The following is a 21774-nucleotide window of genomic DNA, read 5'->3' on the forward strand; positions in this document are numbered from 1 at the left end:
AGGTTTAAACAATACCAAAACAGTATTTCTCACTTCTCCTCCCACATACAATTCCAAATAGAAAAAGTTATGTTCAAGAGAATCATGATTTATATGTGATCAGGGTGATAACCATAGTCAAGTTTGTTTGCAAACTAGAGATAGCCACAACTACGATACCATTACAACAATCGAGAGTGCAGAGGGTCCTACAAAATACCAGAAATAACATGCTACATTCCATAAAACAACATATCTGTATACCTAACAAATCCCACAAGCACGTAATCAAAGCCATATACGAATAGAGATAGACAAAGAGCGAGAGAGAGTAAAAGTATACGTATAGGTGCAGCCCCTAGAGCAAAATGCTACACTGACACGACGAGAGAGGAGAGAGAAAAAGAGAGAAAAATGACAAAACACTGGGTGCAATCTCCCTTGTGCATTTCCCTCTTGCACATATTAATTTATAGATTTCTTGAATGCTCAAAATGTATACAAACTGTCCGCCCGAACATAATAAAGACCATAGCTCATAAAGAGCACTTGAATAATGAAATGTCCATGAGTGTGCTATCCTTTCACACAATCTATACACGGAGCAATCTTTTGACACCTGTCAGTTGCAATAAACAAATATTTATCAATTTCCATTACACTCTCAAGCCCTGACTACTGCTCTTTGCTCTCTGCTCTCTTGAGAGCGTTGCTAGTGGAAGGGTCCTCACTAGACTTCTTAGTTCTTATTGAATATGAGGCAACATCCTAAAAAAGACTCTTCTATACTCAACCTCTTTGATAAAATTCTTATATGCATCTTCGACTCATCAAAGATCATGTGTGAACTATGAATAATTTTACAAGATTTTGGGTGCTGCAATAGCTGATCTCCCCATGTGCACCATATCTAACAAAGATGTATTTGTGTGACTTGAATCAAGATTCTTTCTAAGCCCCTTTGGCACGTGAGCATATGCCTCACAACTAGGAGACCCATAAATGATCATAGTGTGGTTTCTTGCTTGACCATGGAATCTTGTAATTCAATGGCATACTAGGTGATTTGCTAATGATGTGAACCATTGTCAAAACAACTTCAATTCAAAAGCTTTGTGTTGAATATGCCATGGAAAGCATCAGTGCTGGAAAAAGACCGGGGTTTAGTGTATTTTAACCGATTGAAATTAGAAAATCCCGATTAGATTTTGAGCTTGCAAACCGGCAAAGTTTTTGTGTAATTACCGGCAAAAGCTTCAAATTTTTGCCTAAATACTGGGAGAATTTCAAGTTTCCCCAAAAATGTATTTTTCTAGCCCTGGAAAGCATAGCTAAAACACGTTCCTAAATGGTGTGATTCGTACAATTAGCTACTCCATTTTGGGCAGGCGTGTCCGTCCGCGTCGTGTAAAACAGGCCGAAAGTATACGTGAGGAGAGGGTTTCCATTTTACGCACGCGCGCGCGCGCGCACACACACACACACACACACAGAGAGAGAGAGAGAGAGAGAGAGAGAGAGAGAGAGAGAGCGCGAGCGCGATGGGGAAGGAGATGGTTCGCCTGAAAGAGGTTGTGTATACGCTGTCACCCAACCACGTGTACGTCATGCGCGGCCTCTGGAAGGATATTCCCGGAAAGCTCAAAGAGAAGATTGAAAACAGTTGGCAAAACGCGCTCTTCCTCATCACCCCTGCCGTAGGCATCTACTGGTTGGTCCTTTCCTCGCTTCTTTTCTGAAGTTATCTCTTCTTATTCTGCGCGCATTGGACATGGAGGCTTAATATCTCATGGCCCGGCTTGTAGTAGCACATATTAGTCCCAAGTCAAGCGTTTTAATCTGCAGTCTTTAAGAAATTAAATTACGTTAGGGGCAGATCTGTATTTTAATGTAGGCACATGTGCGTGTGAGCATGCACTACAGGAGCATATAATGGTACCTAGCTCTACATTTATATAGAGCACCGATGACGTTAATGGGAATGCTCCATGGTGGAGCTGATGACGTTGGTGAGTCAACATTTTGCATGAAGGAGCTGATGGTTATATTGCCTTGTGGATGTAAAGATTTCAACTGCCACTTAGTGTTTATCATACTTAACTTGTGTGATTAAGACTTAAAACTGAACTTGAATTTCATAGACTAGAACATTATAGTTTGATTGATTGAAACTGAGTACAATGGGCTCTTTATATAGGAGACGAAAGGACAAGTATAATCTATTAGAGTTTCACGTTCTGTGTGGTGGTGGCTCCACGGGAGAAATTTAGGCAGTGAGGACTGTTTTGTGGTTGTGTCCTGTCGTATTTGGTTATATTTGAGGTAGACTTACCTTTTTTGGTGGTATGAAGGTAGGCTGACATAAGGTAGTACTTTTGCTCCTAGACCTTCTTGGGATTAGAGTCTCAGTTTCTAGCAGTCTCCTCGGGCTTTGTCTAATTGGGTACCGAATTTGGCATTTATTTTCTGAAGATGTGTTCCATTAGTAATTTGTGGGCTTTTTATGTGAAGAGCCAAGCAAGATGTGGAAGTCCTTGTAAAGGGATCCCTTGTCCTTGGATTTTCTCATCTTGATTTTCTAGATTGGTTGCATTTTTCATCTCTATACTTGCGACCTCGTGTGCAACTATCACAAACGGGAGCGCATAGCAATATAAAATATATTCGGATAAATAGAATTTATCACTTATTATTGAAGCCAGAGGATATGGAGAGAGAGAGAGAGAGAGAGAGAGAGAGAGAGAGAGAGAGAGAGAGAGAGAGAGAGAGAGAGAGAAGATCGACACAATATTGGGACGAGAAGATGGACTGGTCTCCCCCCGTAATAGTATCTTTATTACTGAGGAGAAGTCTATACAAGCACTTGAACCGAACGTTACCACATTCGTTCTAGAATAAGACTTGATGGTTCTCGGAAGCCTCGACTTCTTTTTCCTAGGGCAAAACCCTATTCCAAGGAACTTCCGTTCCTTATTTCAAATCAAGGTTCTCGCCTCTGGATCTCACCTTCTAGACTCGGGGCATGGCATCCGTGCAACTCTTTTCCGACTGTGCTCCAGAGTCCTATTTCCCGCAGAACAACTCTACTTTCCCGGACGCGAAGTCCGTACTTGGAAATCTCAACTTCCGGATCACAACTCGAGAGACTATCTCTCTCGGATCCGTGGATCTACTTCCTAAACTCGGGTACGAAACCCTTGGGCTGATCTGGCTCTAGTTCCTTGGAGTGCTTTCTTTTGTAGAGGCTCATGCCTTCCTCTGCTCCTACTCCCTCACTAAGAGGAAGTACACCTGCAAATAAATACTTAGAGGTCGTAACATGAAAATCGATACCTTCAAAGTCTCGACGCGCGAAAGCAACTCGGTTCTCGGAAAGCAATTCCCCGGAAGAGATCTCTACATAGAAAATCCTCTCTTCCAATCCTACACACAAAAGAGGTGTGTTCTCGGGTTCCCTCTCGTAAATCAGCCCCATCTACGATGTTTATGGACTGAAAACAGAGAAAAAACAGCAGCTTGTCGCAATGAAAACACGCTCCGTACACTTTCTCGCGAGGGAACTCGCGTACTAGGTCCTGGCGACATCTGGTACACTTGGGGCAGCCATGGCCATCACCGGCAATGTCTTCTTTGCGGCTGAAATCTGTAGCAGGATCTCCTCCTTGCGAAGACTGCTCTTCTTGTCTGAGTGAGGGCGTGTGATGCTTTTATAGCTCCCTAGCCACGGCAAAGATAGCAGAGCATTGACTGCTGGCGTAGAGATCGCGGCCGTTTTTTTTTTTGTTTTTTTTGTGCGTTGCTCTACCAAAAAAAGAGAGAAAAATCGTTGGCTGGTTTTTACCTCTTTATTTAATCATAGGCTGCCCACTTATTAAGTGGATGGCCGGTCACCTTAAAAAATGATTTGAATCTGTCCAAAAACTCAATAAAATCTTATAAGTTAAAAAAAAACAATGCTTTCACAACACTTCCTAGACGTCCCTGCATGCAATCACATGCACAGTTGCAATGCAGACATAGACTTCCTCACAAGAAAGCATCTGCTTTTCCGAAAAGAAATCGTGCTTTCTCAAAAAGCATCTGGTTTTCCTCAAAGTTTCTATGAACCCATCTTTATTCAAGTGCTTGCTTTTCCTTATTCACAATTCTAACACAGTTCGGAATTTCCCCCTGACTATGGATATTCCCTTTCCGATGCACCCGTCACCCACCTTGTAACGCATCAGGAATACCCATCACCTATTCTTTTCCTACCGAACTTACGTTACAATATCCTTCGCGATGCTCTATGTCACCCATCCTATGACGGATCAGAGATGTCCATTCTCGGATGGTCGGATACTTCTTTCCGATGCTCCCTATCACCCATTCGATGTGACGCATCAGAAGTATCCGTTCCTGGTGGCCTTACAGATATTCCCATTCTCAGTGCTCCCGTCATTACTTTGAATGACGCACTAGGAATACTCGGATGTCTCCAGTGAGAAAAAAACCTCACTTAAAATTCCAGTAATTCATTTAGAATTATTTTTCTTGGTGTTCCAAGCGAGAAAACCCTCACTTATAAATCCAATAATTCATTTAGAATTATTTTCTTGTTAGATAAAGCCAATTTAGCAACAACAGCCTTGCTTTAAACCATTTTCTTGTAGGAGGTGTCGGCCAAAGACTATCCTTGGCTTGCGCGGTGGTATGCTCTTGCTCGGATTCAGATACGGTGGAGCTTTATCACGGTGGATTTAAGATCCGATGGTTGTCCATTTGTCACAACTTGATGGCGTGGCAATCCTGGAGAAGCGAATCAACTTGCAGACCTCGAATGAGGGGTCTATACCCTAGCAAAAGAAGAAGACTTTCCAAATTACAAATTCAGGTGAAGTAGCCTAAAAATTAAAATAGGATTAGGATAAAAAATTCTAACCCAACCAACATGTAGAAACTTGGCTGAGGGGCCTAAAACTCATAATGAATCAAAACCAACACACACAAAATATCGTGAAGGGTGGTGACGTGGCATGCTGTACATACCATCTTGGATATCATGCTGACAGCTATACGATAATCTCGAAATTCACGTTGAAAGCTTTTGGGGCATTGACTTTTACTCCAGATGCTTTTGGATGCACTGCTTTTGATAGGCCAACGGCTTTTAAATAAGTGAAGACTCTAGAGGGCTCTCTCTTTGGCATTCTACTTGTGGGAGAAGCATCGCAAAGCCACAGAGTTGTAACCTGTTGGAACAATATAAAGAAATACTGAAAGGGACGCCATAGTTTGGGGCCATTGCAGTTTGGAGATGGAACTTCGCCACTTTGTGTCTTGTGTGGATTCTCCCTCTTTCAGTTAAGTTGTTTTGAAGTGCCTAAAGTTTGTTTAGTATGTTCTTTTAATTGGCACGTGGTGCTGTCTCGTTATAATGGTATTAGAGCCTTAGTCGTTTGCTTTTCAGAAAGTATACCGGTTCTCCCAAAAGAACATATAGAGCAAGATGGTGTTTTTGGGTTTCACAAAGTACTTGTAGTTCCTCCTTGACGACCTGTGCGACATGCTCTCGAGACATCCTCAACAGAACCTCTCGATTTTGCATAGTTTGCAATAGTTTTGAACTATATTTTACCTCCTTTGTTACCTTAGGTTGTGCCTCCTCCGCCTATGGCACCAGGGAGCACAAGGGCCTCTAACCAACAACCTACTTAATTGTCTATTCCGATTGTGGGAGTTTACAAAAACATGACATACCAAATTGATGTTGACCTTCTGCAATTGCCTCTGCTACCGTTGTTCTCATCACCTCCTTTATTGCCATCGCAATACAACGATTGGAGTCCTTATGCCTACCCCTACTACCCTTATCCCGGCTTTTTGCCGCATCAACGTAAGGATTTTAAGGACGGGACAACTTCTTTCATCCCTCAACTGAAACATGACAAGCCTGTAGAGCAACCTCCTACTAAGAAAGCTAAAACTGTTGTGAGACTTGTTCGCGGCATTTATGGCATTGCTCGTAAAGGTTTTAATGAGCTTATGGAAAGATTAATGGCGTCAAGGCACTTATCTTCTTCGACCTAGGAGGCATCGAGAATTTTATGCATCTAGAATTCGTGAACTAGATGGACGTTGAGTATGATCGGTTTGCTAGAGAACTCAGAGCCGAGCGAGCCACAAGGCAAACTCAAAAGGTTATATCACTGCTCTTTCAGTCACCATCCAAGGGTATCATGGTAAGGATTTCATGAAGTTAGGCAACTGCGACGCTCTTTTGGGGATGCCCTGGAACGACAAGAACGATGTGACCATTCAGAATCGGAACCATACCATCACTATTGCAGAAGGACAAGCAAACCCTATTAGAAGAAGCAATAGAAGAAGAAGACTTTCCAAATTACAAGTGGCGTAAAGATTGAAAAGGAGTTGAATTATGTAACAAACTTGAACACTCCAAGTCAAGATTCTGCCGCGACACAACAGAGATTCACTTCAAAACAGTTCACAATTCACACTCGAGTCGACACGGCCAGGCGTAGTTCCGTGCATAGAGATATTGGCCCCAAAGATTGGCGCCCCTTTCGGTATTTCTTTTTGTATTAATCTGTGTTCAAAGTACAAGAGAGTGGGAGGGTGCTCACTCTCAGACTCTTCGTCCAGATGATTTGAGAAGTGAGGCCGTGTCCACTTATTTATTGGTACAAGGGATGCCCAAAAGCAGAACCCCAAAGGCATTCAACTGTAAAAGCTTCTTAAAATAAAGCAACTGGCCCAAAAGCTGTTGCAAAATTTAGCCAGCCTAAAATTTGGGATTCCGTACGCTATGCCATGTCATCAGCAGATATTCAAAAGCAGGAATTTCGTACAGATGCCACGTCAGCTTGTCAACGGGTTTTCCGTCGAAAAACATGGAGATCCGTATTGTGGCCACGTCAGCTTGCCACGTGTCATCCTAAGGTTTGCTACCATGCCACGTCACCCATTTGTGACATACCCTTCTCTTCAAAGCATTGTAATCGCCCTTGATCATGCCTGCAAAACAGACAGAGGCTATAAACTGTCTTAGCAGACACTGATTGTTAGTACCGACGCACTAGGAACAACACACCTAGCACATGTACTAATCGGCAGTCACATCACAGGACATCACATGACAAGTCGCATTCAAAATTCATTTCAAATCTCAGACCATGATTAATCGGCAACGTATTTAGCAATCGCATCTAGATCTAGTCGGGACCTCACAGATGTCCGCAAGTATGTCTATAGAGATTTATGAGATTGAAACGTTGTAGTCATTTCATTTATCAACTCTTGCACTTAAACAAGTCAAGTACAAATCAATCAGTATAATTATCATTATCGGGAATTTCAGTTCCTAAAGTCATACAATAGAATACTGTCAGCCCAGCAGTATCCCTGAAACCCAAAGGGACATTAGTGACTATATCAAAAATCGGGGCAATTTGTTGACAAAGGAGCGGAGTGACTCCCCTCTTGTGCAAACCCGCCGCACTATATTCGCCCATGTTGAAATCGAGGTTCTATCGGAGTAGACTGTGCTAAACCAAATGCTTCAAGGTAAAGTTCCACAATTTGAGGAGTATCTGCTAGGTCCTTCTCCTCCATCCACTTCGCATCCAATGCGGGATAGTTCTTGAATTTAACCAAGAACCGTCTCATCACTTTACCTTTAATCTTTCTATCTTTATGTGCCTTCTGGAACGAGTATCTCCTCGCTTTCCTCCACTTCGGGTTGCTCATCTGGCTCCCCATCATTGGGCACATCGCCTTTAAAAGGCTTCAAGAGACTCACATGAAAAGCATTGTGAATTCTCCAAGTATCGGGCAGCTTCATTCTATAGGAGACATCATTTATCTTTTCTTTTATTTGGAAAGGTCCATAGTATCTCATGCTAAGCTTTGGAAAAAGCCGCTTGTAACAGACTTGGACACTCCAAGTCAAGAATCAACCGCGACAGCACCAAATTACCACTTCAAAACAATTCACAGATCACAATAGATTTGCACTGGCCCGGCGGAGTTCCGTGCCTAGAGATATTGGCCCCAAAGACTGGCGCCCCTTTCGGTATTTCTTTTTATATTAATCAATCATCAAAGTACAAGAGAGCGGTTAGGGTTTCACTCTCAGACTTTGCGTCCAGATGCTCTGAGAAGTGAGGCCCTCACCACTAATTTAAAGGTTACAAGGGATGCCCAAAAGCAGAGCCCCAAAAGCTTTAAAAATCAAAAGCATCAGTTCTCTCTCTCTCTTAGAGAGTCTTTTCTCTTTTTGTATAAAAAAAAGCAAAAGCAAAATTGGCGTCGCTCATCATTTTTCCAAAAAAAAAAAAATTTTTTTTTAAAAAAAAAACAATCCGTCTCCGCGATTTCCGGAATTTAGGGTTTTTGGCAAAAATTAGGGTTTGCAGGAATTTTAGGGTTTTTGGCAGAAATTAGGGTTTCTGCTGTCCGCCACGTCATCACTTTGTGACATACCCCCCTCTTGAAAGCATTGTAATCGACCGCGATTACGCCTGCAAAACCGACAAAAGCCATAAACTGTCTTAGCAGACACTGACTGTTAGTACCTACGTACTAGGAACGCACATCTAGCACATGTACAAAATCGACAGTCACATCACACGACATCACAGGACATCACCAGACATCACAGGACATCACATGACATTCAACATTCATTCGGATCTTAGACCATGATTTATCGGCAATGTAGTTAGCAATCACATCTAGGTCCAATCGGGACCTCATCGATGTCCGATTGACTAACCCCTATTGCAACCATGTCTATTCGAGATCAATCAGACCAAAATGTTGCAGTCATTTCGGCTATCAGTTCCTGCACTCACAAGAAGTCAAGAACAAATCAGTATCATAATCAGGAATTCCATTTCATAAAGTCATCCAGCAGAATATTGTCAGCTCCCAGTATCCCTGAAGCTCAAAGAGACATCAGTGACTTTAGTATCAAAATCGAGGCATTTGTTGACAAAGGAGTGGAGTGACTCCCCTCTTGTGCATCCCACTGCACCAGATCTTCGGCCAAGCTGAGTTTCTGGGTTCCGTTTGGAGTAGACTATGCTAAACCAAAACATCGAGGTAAAGTTTCTGTAAAGTCTCGCGAACCTTGGCAAAAGCCGTATCCAAATCTCGCGAATATTCATTTGCTTCAAATTTCTAATCTTTCGTGCTCAGGAAGGATGGAACCTTTTCAACAATCTCACATGGCATCTTCCCCGTCGAAGAGTGTATCGTGTTATTGTAGGCAAATTCCACCAAAGGTAAGTTCTTTTCCCATTGAGTCTTCTGATGCGAGATACAAGACTTTAATAAATCTAAAATCACTGAATTGGCAATCTCAAATTGCCCGTCAGTCTGCAAGTGGAACGATGACGAGAACTGCAACCGCGTGCCAATGTTCTCCCAAATTGCCTTCCAAAACAAACTCATAAATCTGGGGTCTCTGTCGGAGACAATTGTCTTAGGCGTGCCATGTAATCGGAAAATCATCGTGATCATTCTGTATTCTCGGGAGATAAAAAAAAAAGAAATCCATTTCAATATTTTCCCAGGGGCGGGTGGGTATGGGTAAAGGCTGTAACAATCCCTGTGCCTTATGCCTGTCAAACTTGACCTTCTGGCATACCAAGCAACTGCGCACAAACTCTTCCACATCCTTCTTCAGTCTCCGCCAAAAGAAATCTCTCTCTACCCCTTTCATGGTGGTAGCAATGCCGCGGTGACCCGTAAAAGGTGGACAGTGGCAATCAGTCATAACCTTTTCCCTCAACGGCTGTGTAACTCACAACATAGTCTTTTTCATCAAGTAGCCTTCCCGAAGGGAGTATCCAGCTACTGTCTCCCCATCCCGTATCCGTGTGAAAATATCTGCAAAATCTGTATCTGTGGCACACTGATCGACCATATCCTCGAAGCTCCTATGATGTATCGCGGAAATAGTCAGAACCAACGGTTTCCGAGACAAAGCATCTGCCACCACTTTCTTCTGTCCCTGCACATGGACAATCTGGAAGTGGAACTGTGACAAGATGTTCACCCACCGCATCTGCTTTTCCGAAAGCTGCTTCTGTGGCAAGAAGTAGCGCAAACTCTGATGGTCTGTAAAGACAATGAAATCCGCTCCGAGTAGGTAATGCCGCCACTGAGTAAGAGCATGGATAACCGCCAAAAGCTCTTTCTCATAAATCTGTCCGGCCTAGAGAACAAACGGCTCTCGTAAGCTATGACATGGCCTTCTTGCATCAAGACCGCACCCAGACTACGACCACAAGCATCACAATATACTTCGAATGACTTCTGCAAGTCCGGCAAAGTCAAAATAGGTCCCGTAGTCAATTTCTCTTTCAATGTCTGAAAGGCAGTCACCTCTGTGGGTCCCCACGAAAAAGGTACTCCTTTCTGTGTCAAGATATGCAAAGGGGAAGCAACCTCTGCAAACTTTCATATGAACCGCCTGTAGTACGAACAGAGTCCCAAGAAGCTTCTAGCTTCATGGACATTCCTCAAATCGGGCCAATCACGGATAGTCTCTATCTTGGCCGGGTTCATTTGCACTCCTGCTGTTGACACAATGTGTCCCAAAAAGTGTATCTCTAGTAGGAATAATTCACTTTTCTTTGCATTAATCACTAACGTGTGATCTCGTAATGCCTGAAAGACTTGAAGCAGATGATCTCTGTGTTCTGCCTCATTCTTGGAGAAAACAATTATGTCGTCAAAGAAAGAGCCAACAAATAGCCTGTACTCTCGAAAAATCCTATCCATCATCTGGTTAAATGTCGCAGGAGCATTGGTTAAGCCAAAAGGCATCACCAAAAACTCAAATAACCCAAAAGTCGTCCGAAAAGTTGTCTTGTAGACATCTCCTGGCGCTATCCTGATCTGATGATATCCACTCTTCAAGTCAATCCTGCTAAAGCACGAGGATCCCTGTAACCTGTCGAGTATATCATCGATCCTAGGAATCGGAAATCTGTTCTTGATGGTGATTTCGTTGAGAGTGCTATAATCGATGCACATTCTCCAAGATCCGTCTTTCTTCAAAACCAACAACACTGGAGAGCAATACGGTGAAGTACTAGGCTGGACAAGACCCTTTTCCAAGAGGTCTTTCACTGAGTTCATAATCTTTTCATTCTGTACTCGGCTCACACGATAAGGTGGCCGATTCGGTGGCGTGCTTCCAGATATCAGATCAATGGTATGATCTTCAGGCCCTCTCAAAAGCAATTGGCATGAGCGTGGAGAAAAAAAATCTTGGCGTTCTTTTCTTCAGGTCAAAACATATTCAACTTTTATCCATCGTTCAGTTCTCCCAAAAGAATGAGTAAGAAAACTGAAGTTCTTCAAGTACAATCTCTAAGCCCTTCATTTATTAAAGTCGCTTTCTCGGCCCGGTAGTCAACCACGGCGTAGTTCTTGTGGTACCAAGGGATCCCGAGTAGAACGTCACTCACGTGCCCTGAACACCCATGTCATTGCAAACGAAGTTTGCCAATGCTCGGTGTAATGGCAACATCCCATCCGGGTGCCAGTCGAACTACCTCCGCCCGTGGCGTCAGTCTGTCGGGCGTAGTTCCAAATCGAGCCGCCAATTCCAAGTGAAAAGAAGTTGGCCTTGGCTCCTTCAAAAGAGCTTCCTGATCCTTCGCTTTGCCCCGAAAGTGGCAAAGTTTGTACTTTCATTCATTAGATTCGGTGCAGGTCCCACGCCATGTGGTACCAGTTCTGCTTTTCTATTTGCCTTTTCTGCCACATTCCTCAGCTGCTCTCGAACTCTCAGACGTGTCGTCGTTTTTATCATGCTGTTCTTTCTGTGCCGTATCAGGGCACTTCGCGGAAATATGTCCATGTTCCCCGCATCCAAAGCACTTCCCCTCTCTGATGAAGCGAGCTCTCTCCTCAGGAGTAAGCTTGGGTCGTGCATCCTTTTTTTTTTTTCTCTGGGTTGCTCTTTTTCGTTCTACTTTCATTCCCAGAAGTCTGTTCGGCTCGTTGTGTCATGGCCTCATCTGTGGGGTAGGTTAGACTACCAGAGTGAATGGCAAAGCCCCGCTTCGCATGACTCATCAACTCCTGAATAGAAGCTGACTTCTGTTCCAAGCAGTGATCTCGGATCTCTGTAGGTAGACCCAAGGTAAACCGCTCAATCTGTTCTCTGAATGAGATCTTCTTGAATGAAGAGGCGGGTAGAAAAGAGCTCCAGAATCTTTCACAATAAGAATTCACTGTATCGCTCTTGGTCATCCGGAGATGGTTCCAAGCAGCTCATATATCTCGCTCAAACTCTTGAGTCAACCAAGAAGAAATAAAAAGCCTCTTGAATTTCAGCCATGTAACTGGCACAGTCTTGCTTAATAGAAGCGTGGACCACCAAGTACGAGCATTCCCCTTAAAGTAAGAGGCAGCTCTCCGAATCTTGGAGTGCTCTGAATAGCGTCCTCCCGCGAAAGCGATGTCAAACTGCTGTATAAAAGACAAAGCCTTCGAAGCATCTGAGTATCCTGAAAAGTATCAAACTTGATCGAGTGGCCACCTTCCTTAAACTCTCGGACTTTCTTGCTTTTATCTTCGAGAAAGTCATACTGGTTGGCTTTGTAAAAATTCTTCTTGTTCGCATAAAACTTTCTGTCATCGGAATCTGAGCTGTCTGTAGACGAGTCCTCAGTAGAACTGTCAGTCTCTGGGCGAGATTTAGCCTTCTTTGCCTTGCCCTTTCCAAAGCGTTGCTTCTTGCTTCGCTTTTTACCTTTTCTGTCTTCTTCGCTCGAATCCGAGGAGCTAGAAGAACTGTCAGAAGAAGAAGAAGAAGAACTGGGTACTCCTTCAAATGGAACACGCTTCTTCCGTTTCTTTGCCTTGTCAAATGTCAACCGGCGACCCAAATATCCCGGGAAGTCAGTGCCTTTCTTCTGCTTTTTGCCGTGCTTTTTGGCTTTCTTTTGCGTGTCAAAAAGCTGAGCAATCCGTGCATCAACCACGTTCTCCAGTTCCTTCTCCGTATATTTCTTGGAGGCAGAAGGTTTCTTGAGAGCGGGTTTCGGGAGTGGTGTTGTGGTTCTCTGCCACTCCATCTATACCTCTTTCAAAGAGGTCTGGTTCATATATTTTGCCATCTTCGGGTCCTTGGCAAAATTGAGCATCATCTTTGTTGCATTGCCAATCAATTGACGACACTCCATCTCTGTTTGCTCCGCTTGAGTAGGCCGAGGCGGGCCATACTCTCTGTCTGAATCTTCGTTGTGATCCCAGCCCGCATCTCGAGATGCAGAGGGAGTCGACTGATCATTGCCGAAGCCATAGGTGCCGCGGAAAAAAAATTCGGGGATCGGATTTCTCGTAGAAGAGAAATCGGCCGTGCTCTGATACCACTGTAACAGACTTGGACACTCCAAGTCAAGAATCAACCGCGACAGCACCAAATTACCACTTCAAAACAATTCACAGATCACAATAGATTTGCACTGGCCCGGCGGAGTTCCGTGCCTAGAGATATTGGCCCCAAAGACTGGCGCCCCTTTCGGTATTTCTTTTTATATTAATCAATCATCAAAGTACAAGAGAGCGGTTAGGGTTTCACTCTCAGACTCTGCGTCCAGATGCTGTGAGAAGTGAGGCCCTCACCACTAATTTAAAGGTTACAAGGGATGCCCAAAAGCAGAGTCCCAAAAGCTTTAAAAATCAAAAGCATTAGTTCTCTCTCTCTCTTAGAGAGTCTTTTCTCTTTTTTTATAAAAAAAAACAAAAGCAAAATTCGCGTCGCTCATCATTTTTCAAAAAAATAAAAATAAAAATTAGGGTTTGGCAAAAATAAAAATTAGGGTTTGCAGGAATTTTAGGGTTTTTGGCAGAAATTAGGGTTTCTGCTGTCCGCCACGTCATCACTTTGTGACACCGCTCCTTTCCCTTTTTCTTTCTCAGGCTTGCCTTCTCAAAACGTAAGAGCACCCAATCGTCTTCCTTTGATTTCAAATCGTGACGGCGTCGATTTGCTGCCTTCTTGTGTCTTTCCTGAGATTTCTGTAAAGCCTCCTGGACCTTGGCAACATCAGTGTCCTAAGTCCCTCGTGTACTGGTCGGCTTCAAAAAGCTTATCTTTCGTGCTCAGGAAGGGTGGAACCTTTGTAGCACCTTCAATAATCTCAAATGGCGCATTCCCCGTCGAAGAATGGATTGTGTTATTGTAGGCAAATTCCACCAAGGGCAAAAACTTTTCCCATTGAGTCTTCTTATCCGAAATGTAAGACTTCAATAAATCCAGTATGACTGAATTTGCAATCTTAGGTTGCCCATCTGTCTGCGTGTGTGGAAAGATGACGAGAGCTGCAACCGTGTGCTAATGTTCTTCCAAATAGCCTTTCAAAACAAACTCGTGAATCGGGGATCTCTGTCAGAGACTATTGTCTCAGGCATGCCATGTAATCTGAATATATGGGCAATGAACAGTCTTTCTAAACGATCTGGCTTGATTGTTTTCTTCACTGGAATGAAATGAGCTTGCTTGCTACATCTGTCAATAATAGTCCAAATACCATCGTGCCCACTGTGTCTTCGGGAGATAAAAAATGAAATCTATAGCAATACTTTCCCAGGGGCGGGTGGAATGGGTAAAGGCTGTAACAATCCCTATGCTTTATGCCTGTCATACTTGACCTTCTGGCATACTAAGCAACTGCGTACAAAATCGTCCACGTCCTTCTTGAGTCTCGGTCAAAAGAAGTATCGCTCCACACCTTTCAAGGTGGTGTCAATGCCGCGGTGACCCGTAAATGGTGGACACTGGCATTCGGTTAGAACCTTTGCCCTCAACGGCCGAGTAACGCACAACATCGTTTTCTTCATCAAGTAGCCATCCCGAATGGAATATCCCTCTACTACTTTCCATTCTGTGGCGTACTGATCGACCATGTCCTCGAAGCTTCTATGATGAATTGCGGAAATTGCCAAGACTAACGGCTTCCCGGACAAAGCATCTGCCATCGAGTTCTTCTGTCCCTGCACATGGACAATCTGGAAGTGAAACTGTGACAAGATGTTAGCCCATCGCATCTGCTTTCCCGATAGCTGCTTCTGTGACAAGAAGTAGCGTAAACTCTGATCATCATTGAAAATTGTAAAATCGGCTCCGAGTAGGTAATGTCGCCACTGAGCAAGAGCATGGATAACCGCCAAAAGCTCTTTCTCATATATCTGTGCTGTGAATTCGGTCTTGAAAACAATTGGCTCTCATAGGCAATGACATGGCCTTCTTGCATTAAGACCGCACCCAGACTATACGATCACAAGCATCACAATATACTTCGAATGACTTTTGCAAATCTGGCAAAGTCAAAACTGGTCCTATAGTCAATTTCTCTTTCAAAGTTTGAAAGGCAGCCACCTCCGTGGGTCCCCACGAGAAAGGGACTCCTTTTTGTGTCAAGATATGCAAAGGGGAAGCAACCTCTGCAAACTTTCTAATGAACCGCCGGTAATAAGAACATAAGCCCAAGAAGCTTCTAACTTTATGGACATTCTTCAAATCGAGTCAATCATGTATAGTCTCAATCTTGGCCGGGTCCATCTGCACTCTCGTTGCGGAGACAATGTGTCCCCAAAAGTGTATCTCTGATAAGAAAAATTTACTCTTCTTTGCATTGATCACCAATTTGCTATCTCGCAATGCTTGAGAGACCTGCAGATGTTCTTTATGTTCTGCCTCATCCTTGGAGAACAGTATAATGTCATCAAAGAAAGTGCCAACAAAAGATCTGTACTCTCTGAAAATCTTGTCCATCATTCGGTTAAAGATCGCTAGAGCATTGGTAAGGCCAAAAGGTGTCACCAAACATTCATATAAACCGAAGCTCGTCCGAAAAGCTGTCTTGTAGACATCTCCTGGCACAATTCAGATATGATGATATCCGCTTTTCAAATCAATCTTGCTGAAAAAAACAAGAGGATTCTTGTAGTTCGTCATTGATCCTCGGAATCGGAAATCTGTTCTTGATGGTGCTTTTTTTGAGAGCTCTATAATCAATGCACATTCTCCAAGATCCGTCTTTCTTTAAAACCAACAACACTAGAGAGTAGTAAGGTGAAGTACTCGGCTGGATAAGACCCTTTTCTAAGAGGTCTTTGACTTGGTTCATAATCTCTTCATTCTGGGCTCGGCTCACACGGTAAGGTGGCCGGTTCGGTGGTGTGCTTCCAAGTGTCAGATCAATGGTATGATCCTTAGGACGAGCTGGTGGCAACTCGCCTGGCAGGCCCTCAAAAAAGCAATCGGCATGAGTGTGGAGAAAATCTTGGCATTCTTTATCTAGTGCAAACATATTTGTCCTATGTTCATCATTCAACTCTTTCAAAAAGATTGAGTAAACAAACAGACTGGATTTCATTAATTTCGAAACGACCGAAGCCGATACAATAGGGATAGACTCGCCCTTCAATTTCACATCAAGTACAATGTTTTGGCCCTTTCCAGTAGTCAATGTCGTTTTCTTCGCCCGATAATCGACCATGGCGTTGTTCTTATGGTACCAAGGGACTCTTAGGAGGACATCACAACCTTCCAAGGGCATTATATAGAAGTCCTCGTGTCCCAAATATCCTTGACAATGCAACCGAAGTTTGTCAATGACAGGTGTAATGGCCACATCCCTGCCTGGTTTCGCTAGAACTGCCTCTGCTTGTGGTCCCATCTGATCGGGTGTAACTTCAAGCCGCACCGCCAATTCAGGTGAAATGAAGTTGGCCTTGGCTCCTCCATCAAAGAAAATCAAGGCTTCTTGATCTTTCACTTTGCCCCAAGCTCGGCAAAGTTGTGTACTTTCATCAATCATGCTTGGGTGAGTACCCATGCAATCTGGAACCAGTCCTGCTTTCATCTTCCTCTTATAATTCGTGAGTTCAGACTATTCTGAACTTATGAAGATATATTTTCGTCCACGTTCCTTAGCTGCTCTCGAACCCTCTGGCCTGTCTTCATTATGTTCTTGTTGTGCCTTTTTGGGGCACTTTGCGGAGACGTGCCCATGTTCCCCGCATCCGAAACCCTTTCCCTCTTTGATGTAGTTGTCCCTCTCTCGAAGAGTGAGCCGGGGTTGTGAATCCTTGTCTTTCTTTTCTTGGGGGCTCTTTTTCTTTCTACTTTCATTATTAGAAGTCTGTTGGGTTCTCTGAGTCAAGATCTCATCAATGGGATAAGTCAGATTGCCTGAATGTATGGCAAAACCCCGTTTTGCATGACCCATCAATTCTTGAATAGAATTTGACTTTTGTTCTAAGCAGTGATCTCGGATCTCTATAGGAAGTCCGTAGCAAAACCGCTCATTCTGTTCTTTAAACGAGATCTTCTTAAATGAAGAAGCTGGTAGAAAAGAGCTCCAAAATCTCTGGCAATACGCGTCCAGAGAATCTCCCTTGGTCATCCGAAGATGATTCCAAGCAGTTCGTATATCTCGTTCGTACTCTCGAGTCAGCCAAGAAGAAATAAAAAGCCTTTTGAATTTCAACCATTTAACTCGAGCTTCCTTGTTCAGTAGAAGGGTGGACCACCATGTTCGAGCATTTCCCTTGAAGAAAGAGGTAGCCCTCTGAATCTTGGAGTGCTTTGAGTAATGCTCTCTAGAGAAAGCTATGTCAAACTACTGTATGAAGGCCAAAGCCCTTGAAGCTTCTCGGAATCCAAAAAAAGTGTCAAACTTAATTGACTGTCGACCTTCTTTAAATTCTCTAACTTTCTTGCTTTTATCTTCGAGGAAGTCATACTGGTTGGCTTTATAGAAATGCTTCTTCTTTGCATAAAACCTGTGATCGTCTTCTGAACTATCTGAGGATGAGTCCTCTGTAGAACTGTCAGAAACTGGGCGAAGCTTAGGCTTCTTTGCCTTTTTCTTGCCCTTTCCGAAGCTTTGCTTTTTCCCTTTCCTGTCTTCTTTGCTCAAGTCAGAAGAGCTAGAAGAACTGCCAGAAGAAGAAGAAGAAGAAGAAGAAGAAGAAGAAGAAGAACTGGGTAGTCCTTCAAATCCTACACACTTCTTTTGCTTTCTTGCCGATGCTAAAGTAGATGGATGATCCAAATAACCCGGGAAGTCAGTTCCTTTCTCCACTTTTAGATGCCTTGGCCCTGAAGTTTGGCGCCCCATTTGGAACTTATTTTATGTTAATAAATCCAGAGTACGAGTGTGGTGGAGCTCACTCTGCAGATGCGCAAACATGTCCGTGTCATTTAAGTGGACATTGAGAGCTTGACATACCGTGTGGCTAAAGCTTTCAGTGGATATGTTCAAAATTAGTATATTTAGGGTATCAGAGTAAATTTGAGTGGAATAGTGGGTACACATATCCAGGTTACTCTTATAATGAAGACATGTACCTTGCCCCCTCCCTCCCCTCTACCCTCTCTATCTCCTTTCCGTCGTGACCATCACCATGGAATGGTATATTGAAATGGATGAGAATCAATGATAAACTAGCGCTCATGAGAGCTTCTCTAGTAGCACAATCAAAACAGATGAGGGCAATGTGGAAAGAGGGGGGGTATGTGTGGTGTCATGCATGAATGCATGCCTGTATGCATGCATAAGGGAGGATCAAAAAAGACGAGGGCAATGTGGGAAGAGGGGTGGTATGTGTGTCATGCATGAATGCATGCATAAGGGAGGATCGAAAAAGCAATGTGGAAAGAGGGGGGGGTATGTGTGTCATGCATGAATGCATGCCTGTATGCATGCATAAGGGAGGAGGGAGAGTGGCATACCTCGTTCTTGCATGTGTAGCAGATCATTATGGACTCTGCTTTCAAACATTTTGAAAGTGTATGCTTGCATGTTCTTGGGTTCATCTATGTTTATGTTTGTAATCCCATTGGTCTTTTTGTCGGTGCTTCCAGTGATTGCTGATACCTTCGATTGCTGGCCTGCAATTTTTTTTCTGCCTGCATGCAGGTACTGTGAGGACTTCAAGGAAAAAGAAAAACTCAAGCATCGCTATTGAGTTGTGAAAGGCTTTCTTGGACTTCTAGTCTCATTCAAATTACTGGCTGGTTGTATCAGATCATAATAAAAATTCATTTAATTAGATCTTCCCTTGTTTTCAATAGGTACTAGGTGCCTTATTTTAACCGCTTCCTTTATGGGAAGAGGACTTTTGAACCGGAGCAATTCATAAAGATATGTTATCTTTGCTTGTGGGTTTTAGCTTCATGAGCTAGGAGTAACCATGTATGGGTTGCATAGTGGATGATTCAAGCATCTAGTGTTATATTATGCAGTCACTTGTTGTGATAATTAAGGAGCAAACCTGTAACTCTTAATACCCGTAACTCTAATGGTCTTTAAGTTTCCATAGTTATAAATTAGACCCCGGTAATGCATGCTCATTTGGTGGAAGTGAGCAGTACCATCTTTTTTGTGTTTGAAACATACAAATTTTTATGCAATCTGTTGAGTTTCGTAGTTTTAGAAGATATGGCCTTGTGGCTTTGTTGTGCTGCACCAATTATTGCATCCTGCCCTGCATCGCATACATGCGACGGTTGCACTCAAATCTTGAGATTTACGGTGGTTTTGTGTGCCCACCTGTTCTGAGCTTTTTCTGGGAATTAAGGTGCTCATCATGTCAGTTCACTGCTAAGCTATGAATTGTGTGGTTTAAGTGTGTCAACCGTTGGCGGGGAGGGGGGACAATAAACTCTGAAGTCTGCAGTGATGTGCTGGGTAGATGAGGTGGGTGTTGAGCTGACTTACAGGTGACGGGCTACTGCAGGACTGCGATGCTGAGGTGGCTGCCCTGATTCAGAGCCAATGATTGGCTGTAGGTTTCCATATTTCCGTGCGTTGATGTGGCGAGCATCTGATGGTTCAGGGGAAGAATTCTTGCTTAGAAAGTACACTAGATGGATGTCCGGTTAGGAGGGGCTGACCCTGACCTCGATGGATCTGAAATCCTATGATCCTAAACCTTACACTGTAAACCCTAATTTTTAATGATTCATGTGAAATTGGTGCACTAGTTGTGACCAATGTGCGTAGGACATGATGCCTCCATGTTTCGTGAGGCCTTTCTGTTTTTTTGTTTATACCAAAATTGATATATGTTGTGTGAAGCAGGGTGAGAACATCTCACAGATTATAGCTTTGATTTGTTTGTTGGCTTTGATGATGTCCTTGTAGCAGTGAAGGTAGGTAGAGACTTCAAAAATGGTGTTCAGTTCCTAATCTACTACAGGCATCATCTTGCCAGGTCAAAAATGGGCCAGCTGACTGTGACCCTGTATGCAGAACCTTATTACACGTGTGTTCACAATGGGACTTGCTATACACGTTACCCTCACAAGGGGCCATATTGTGGGAATTATTGGAATTATTGAGAAGACCACCGTGAAAAATTAGTTAAGAATGGAACTTGCCAAGCATTTGTACCAGAAACTGCACGAAGGAATTTGTTCGAAGCATCTCTCGAGGTGCACAATAGACGGCAAAGTAGGCGATGTACGTGCTTGCTAATCCTTGTAAGCCTCTAGATTGTTGAAACCTCCCCCAACAATTCATTGAATCTATAGTAGGCAGGACATACACAATCCATGAAGCCACAATATGCAGTACACCCATGATATGTTGCCAAAACTGGCTCTACATCACTACGTGAAGAAATATTTCTCTTGATAGAAGTCAAGATAGCTCTATCTTGTACCATGGCCACACATACAATGTTGCCTATGTGATCACACAGAATTGTGAAGGATAATGTTTACTTATCTATAGGGCTCCCAGAAGGTGAGATGCCCCATGTAACAACTTCTTGCATCTATGGTAGTTGTCATTTATAGCTTGTGCTCTTGCACTAGAAGTATTGTGGGAAACATGGGAACCGACTTCCCAAATGGAGAAGTCGGGACTACATCACGAAGGCTCAACTAGTTGGAACCCCATGAAGGCTCAACCGGTTGAGCTACAATCATTGGGTGTGTGACTGTTGCACATGCATAAGGTGATGAATAAAGGGCCGACCCACTCAGTCAACCTTTTGATGTAAGTTACAAGGGAAGTCATCTCTCTCTCTCTCTCTCTCTCTCTCTTGCACGCACGCACGCACGATAAAGATGAACGTTGTGATCTCGCCCATCATATGCTCAAGTGCGGAAAGGAGACGTACACTCCTCCTCTATCTCTCACTTGTATATTTTGATTTGTCAACCGGCTCATGGCTAAGTTGAGAGACTTTCTTGAACAATACCATGGCCTGAACTTGGAAAATATTGAGACTAGTAAGAGAGAGAGCTTGAGACCTAGTCCTTTTGAATGTAGGGTAGCACATTTCATATCATAATCTTAATTTAAGATAACAATGTTATCTCAAAAGCATTCATCCCTAGAAGTGCAGTTTATTTAGGTTGCTGCATATTCTTAAGTCGTGGTTTCATGTCAATCCTTTGCAAGATCAAGATGTGTAGGTCTAATAGGTTGTGCACAATGCATGTGGAATATTGCAATTATTGGAATGGGCCATTTTTGAACAGTGCCCACCAAAAGAGAGGAGAGCTAATCTATATGTTGTGCCAAATGTGCCACAACAATCAAGTGAAAATTTGATGGAGAGAATGGAAAGGAAGAATCATCTATAATTTTCTTTCTTGGTTGACAAAAGTAGAAAAGAAACTGCCTAGAGATGAGTGCATAGTGCATGACATAAAACACGGAGAACATAAAATATTGACCTCATGTAGGGTAAAGGAGCCAATAAAAGAAGGGGTCAAAACTACAACAATTTTTGAATATACTCACC

The 21774-nt window shown here is 43.2% G+C and overlaps 1 protein-coding gene across 2 annotated transcripts; it reads left to right on the plus strand.

The window, feature by feature from the left end:
- The first annotated feature begins 1428 nt into the window (after positions 1-1428).
- Positions 1429-19996, plus strand: LOC147436104 (cytochrome b-c1 complex subunit 8-1, mitochondrial-like). Of its 2 annotated transcripts, none has more exons than XM_086489008.1 (2): positions 1429-1690; positions 19756-19996. In XM_086489008.1, the coding sequence occupies exons 1-2, from the start codon at positions 1521-1523 to the stop codon at positions 19781-19783; spliced, it is 198 nt and encodes a 65-aa protein (XP_086345134.1). In that variant the 5' UTR covers positions 1429-1520; the 3' UTR covers positions 19784-19996. The 2 variants fall into 2 exon arrangements, with proteins under 2 accessions (XP_086345134.1, XP_086345133.1); XM_086489007.1 differs by lacking the exon at positions 19756-19996 and adding an exon at positions 18936-19173 and having other exon boundaries at positions 1446-1690.
- The last annotated feature ends 1778 nt before the right edge of the window (positions 19997-21774 follow it).

The sequence above is a fragment of the Adiantum capillus-veneris genome, chromosome 18 (genome assembly GCF_014529385.1).
Source record: "Adiantum capillus-veneris isolate H3 chromosome 18, ASM1452938v2, whole genome shotgun sequence".
Lineage (NCBI taxonomy): Eukaryota > Viridiplantae > Streptophyta > Polypodiopsida > Polypodiales > Pteridaceae > Adiantum > Adiantum capillus-veneris.

What these genes read in the sequence shown, in the direction of transcription:
- LOC147436104 (XM_086489007.1), top strand. Translation starts at nt 1,521, where the DNA reads ATGGGGAAGGAGATGGTTCGCCTGAAAGAGGTTGTGTATACGCTGTCA. An exon ending in CCTGCCGTAGGCATCTACTG is followed by an intron (nt 1,691 to 18,935) that starts GTTGGTCCTTTC and finishes GCCTGCATGCAG; the next exon opens with GTACTGTGAGGACTTCAAGG.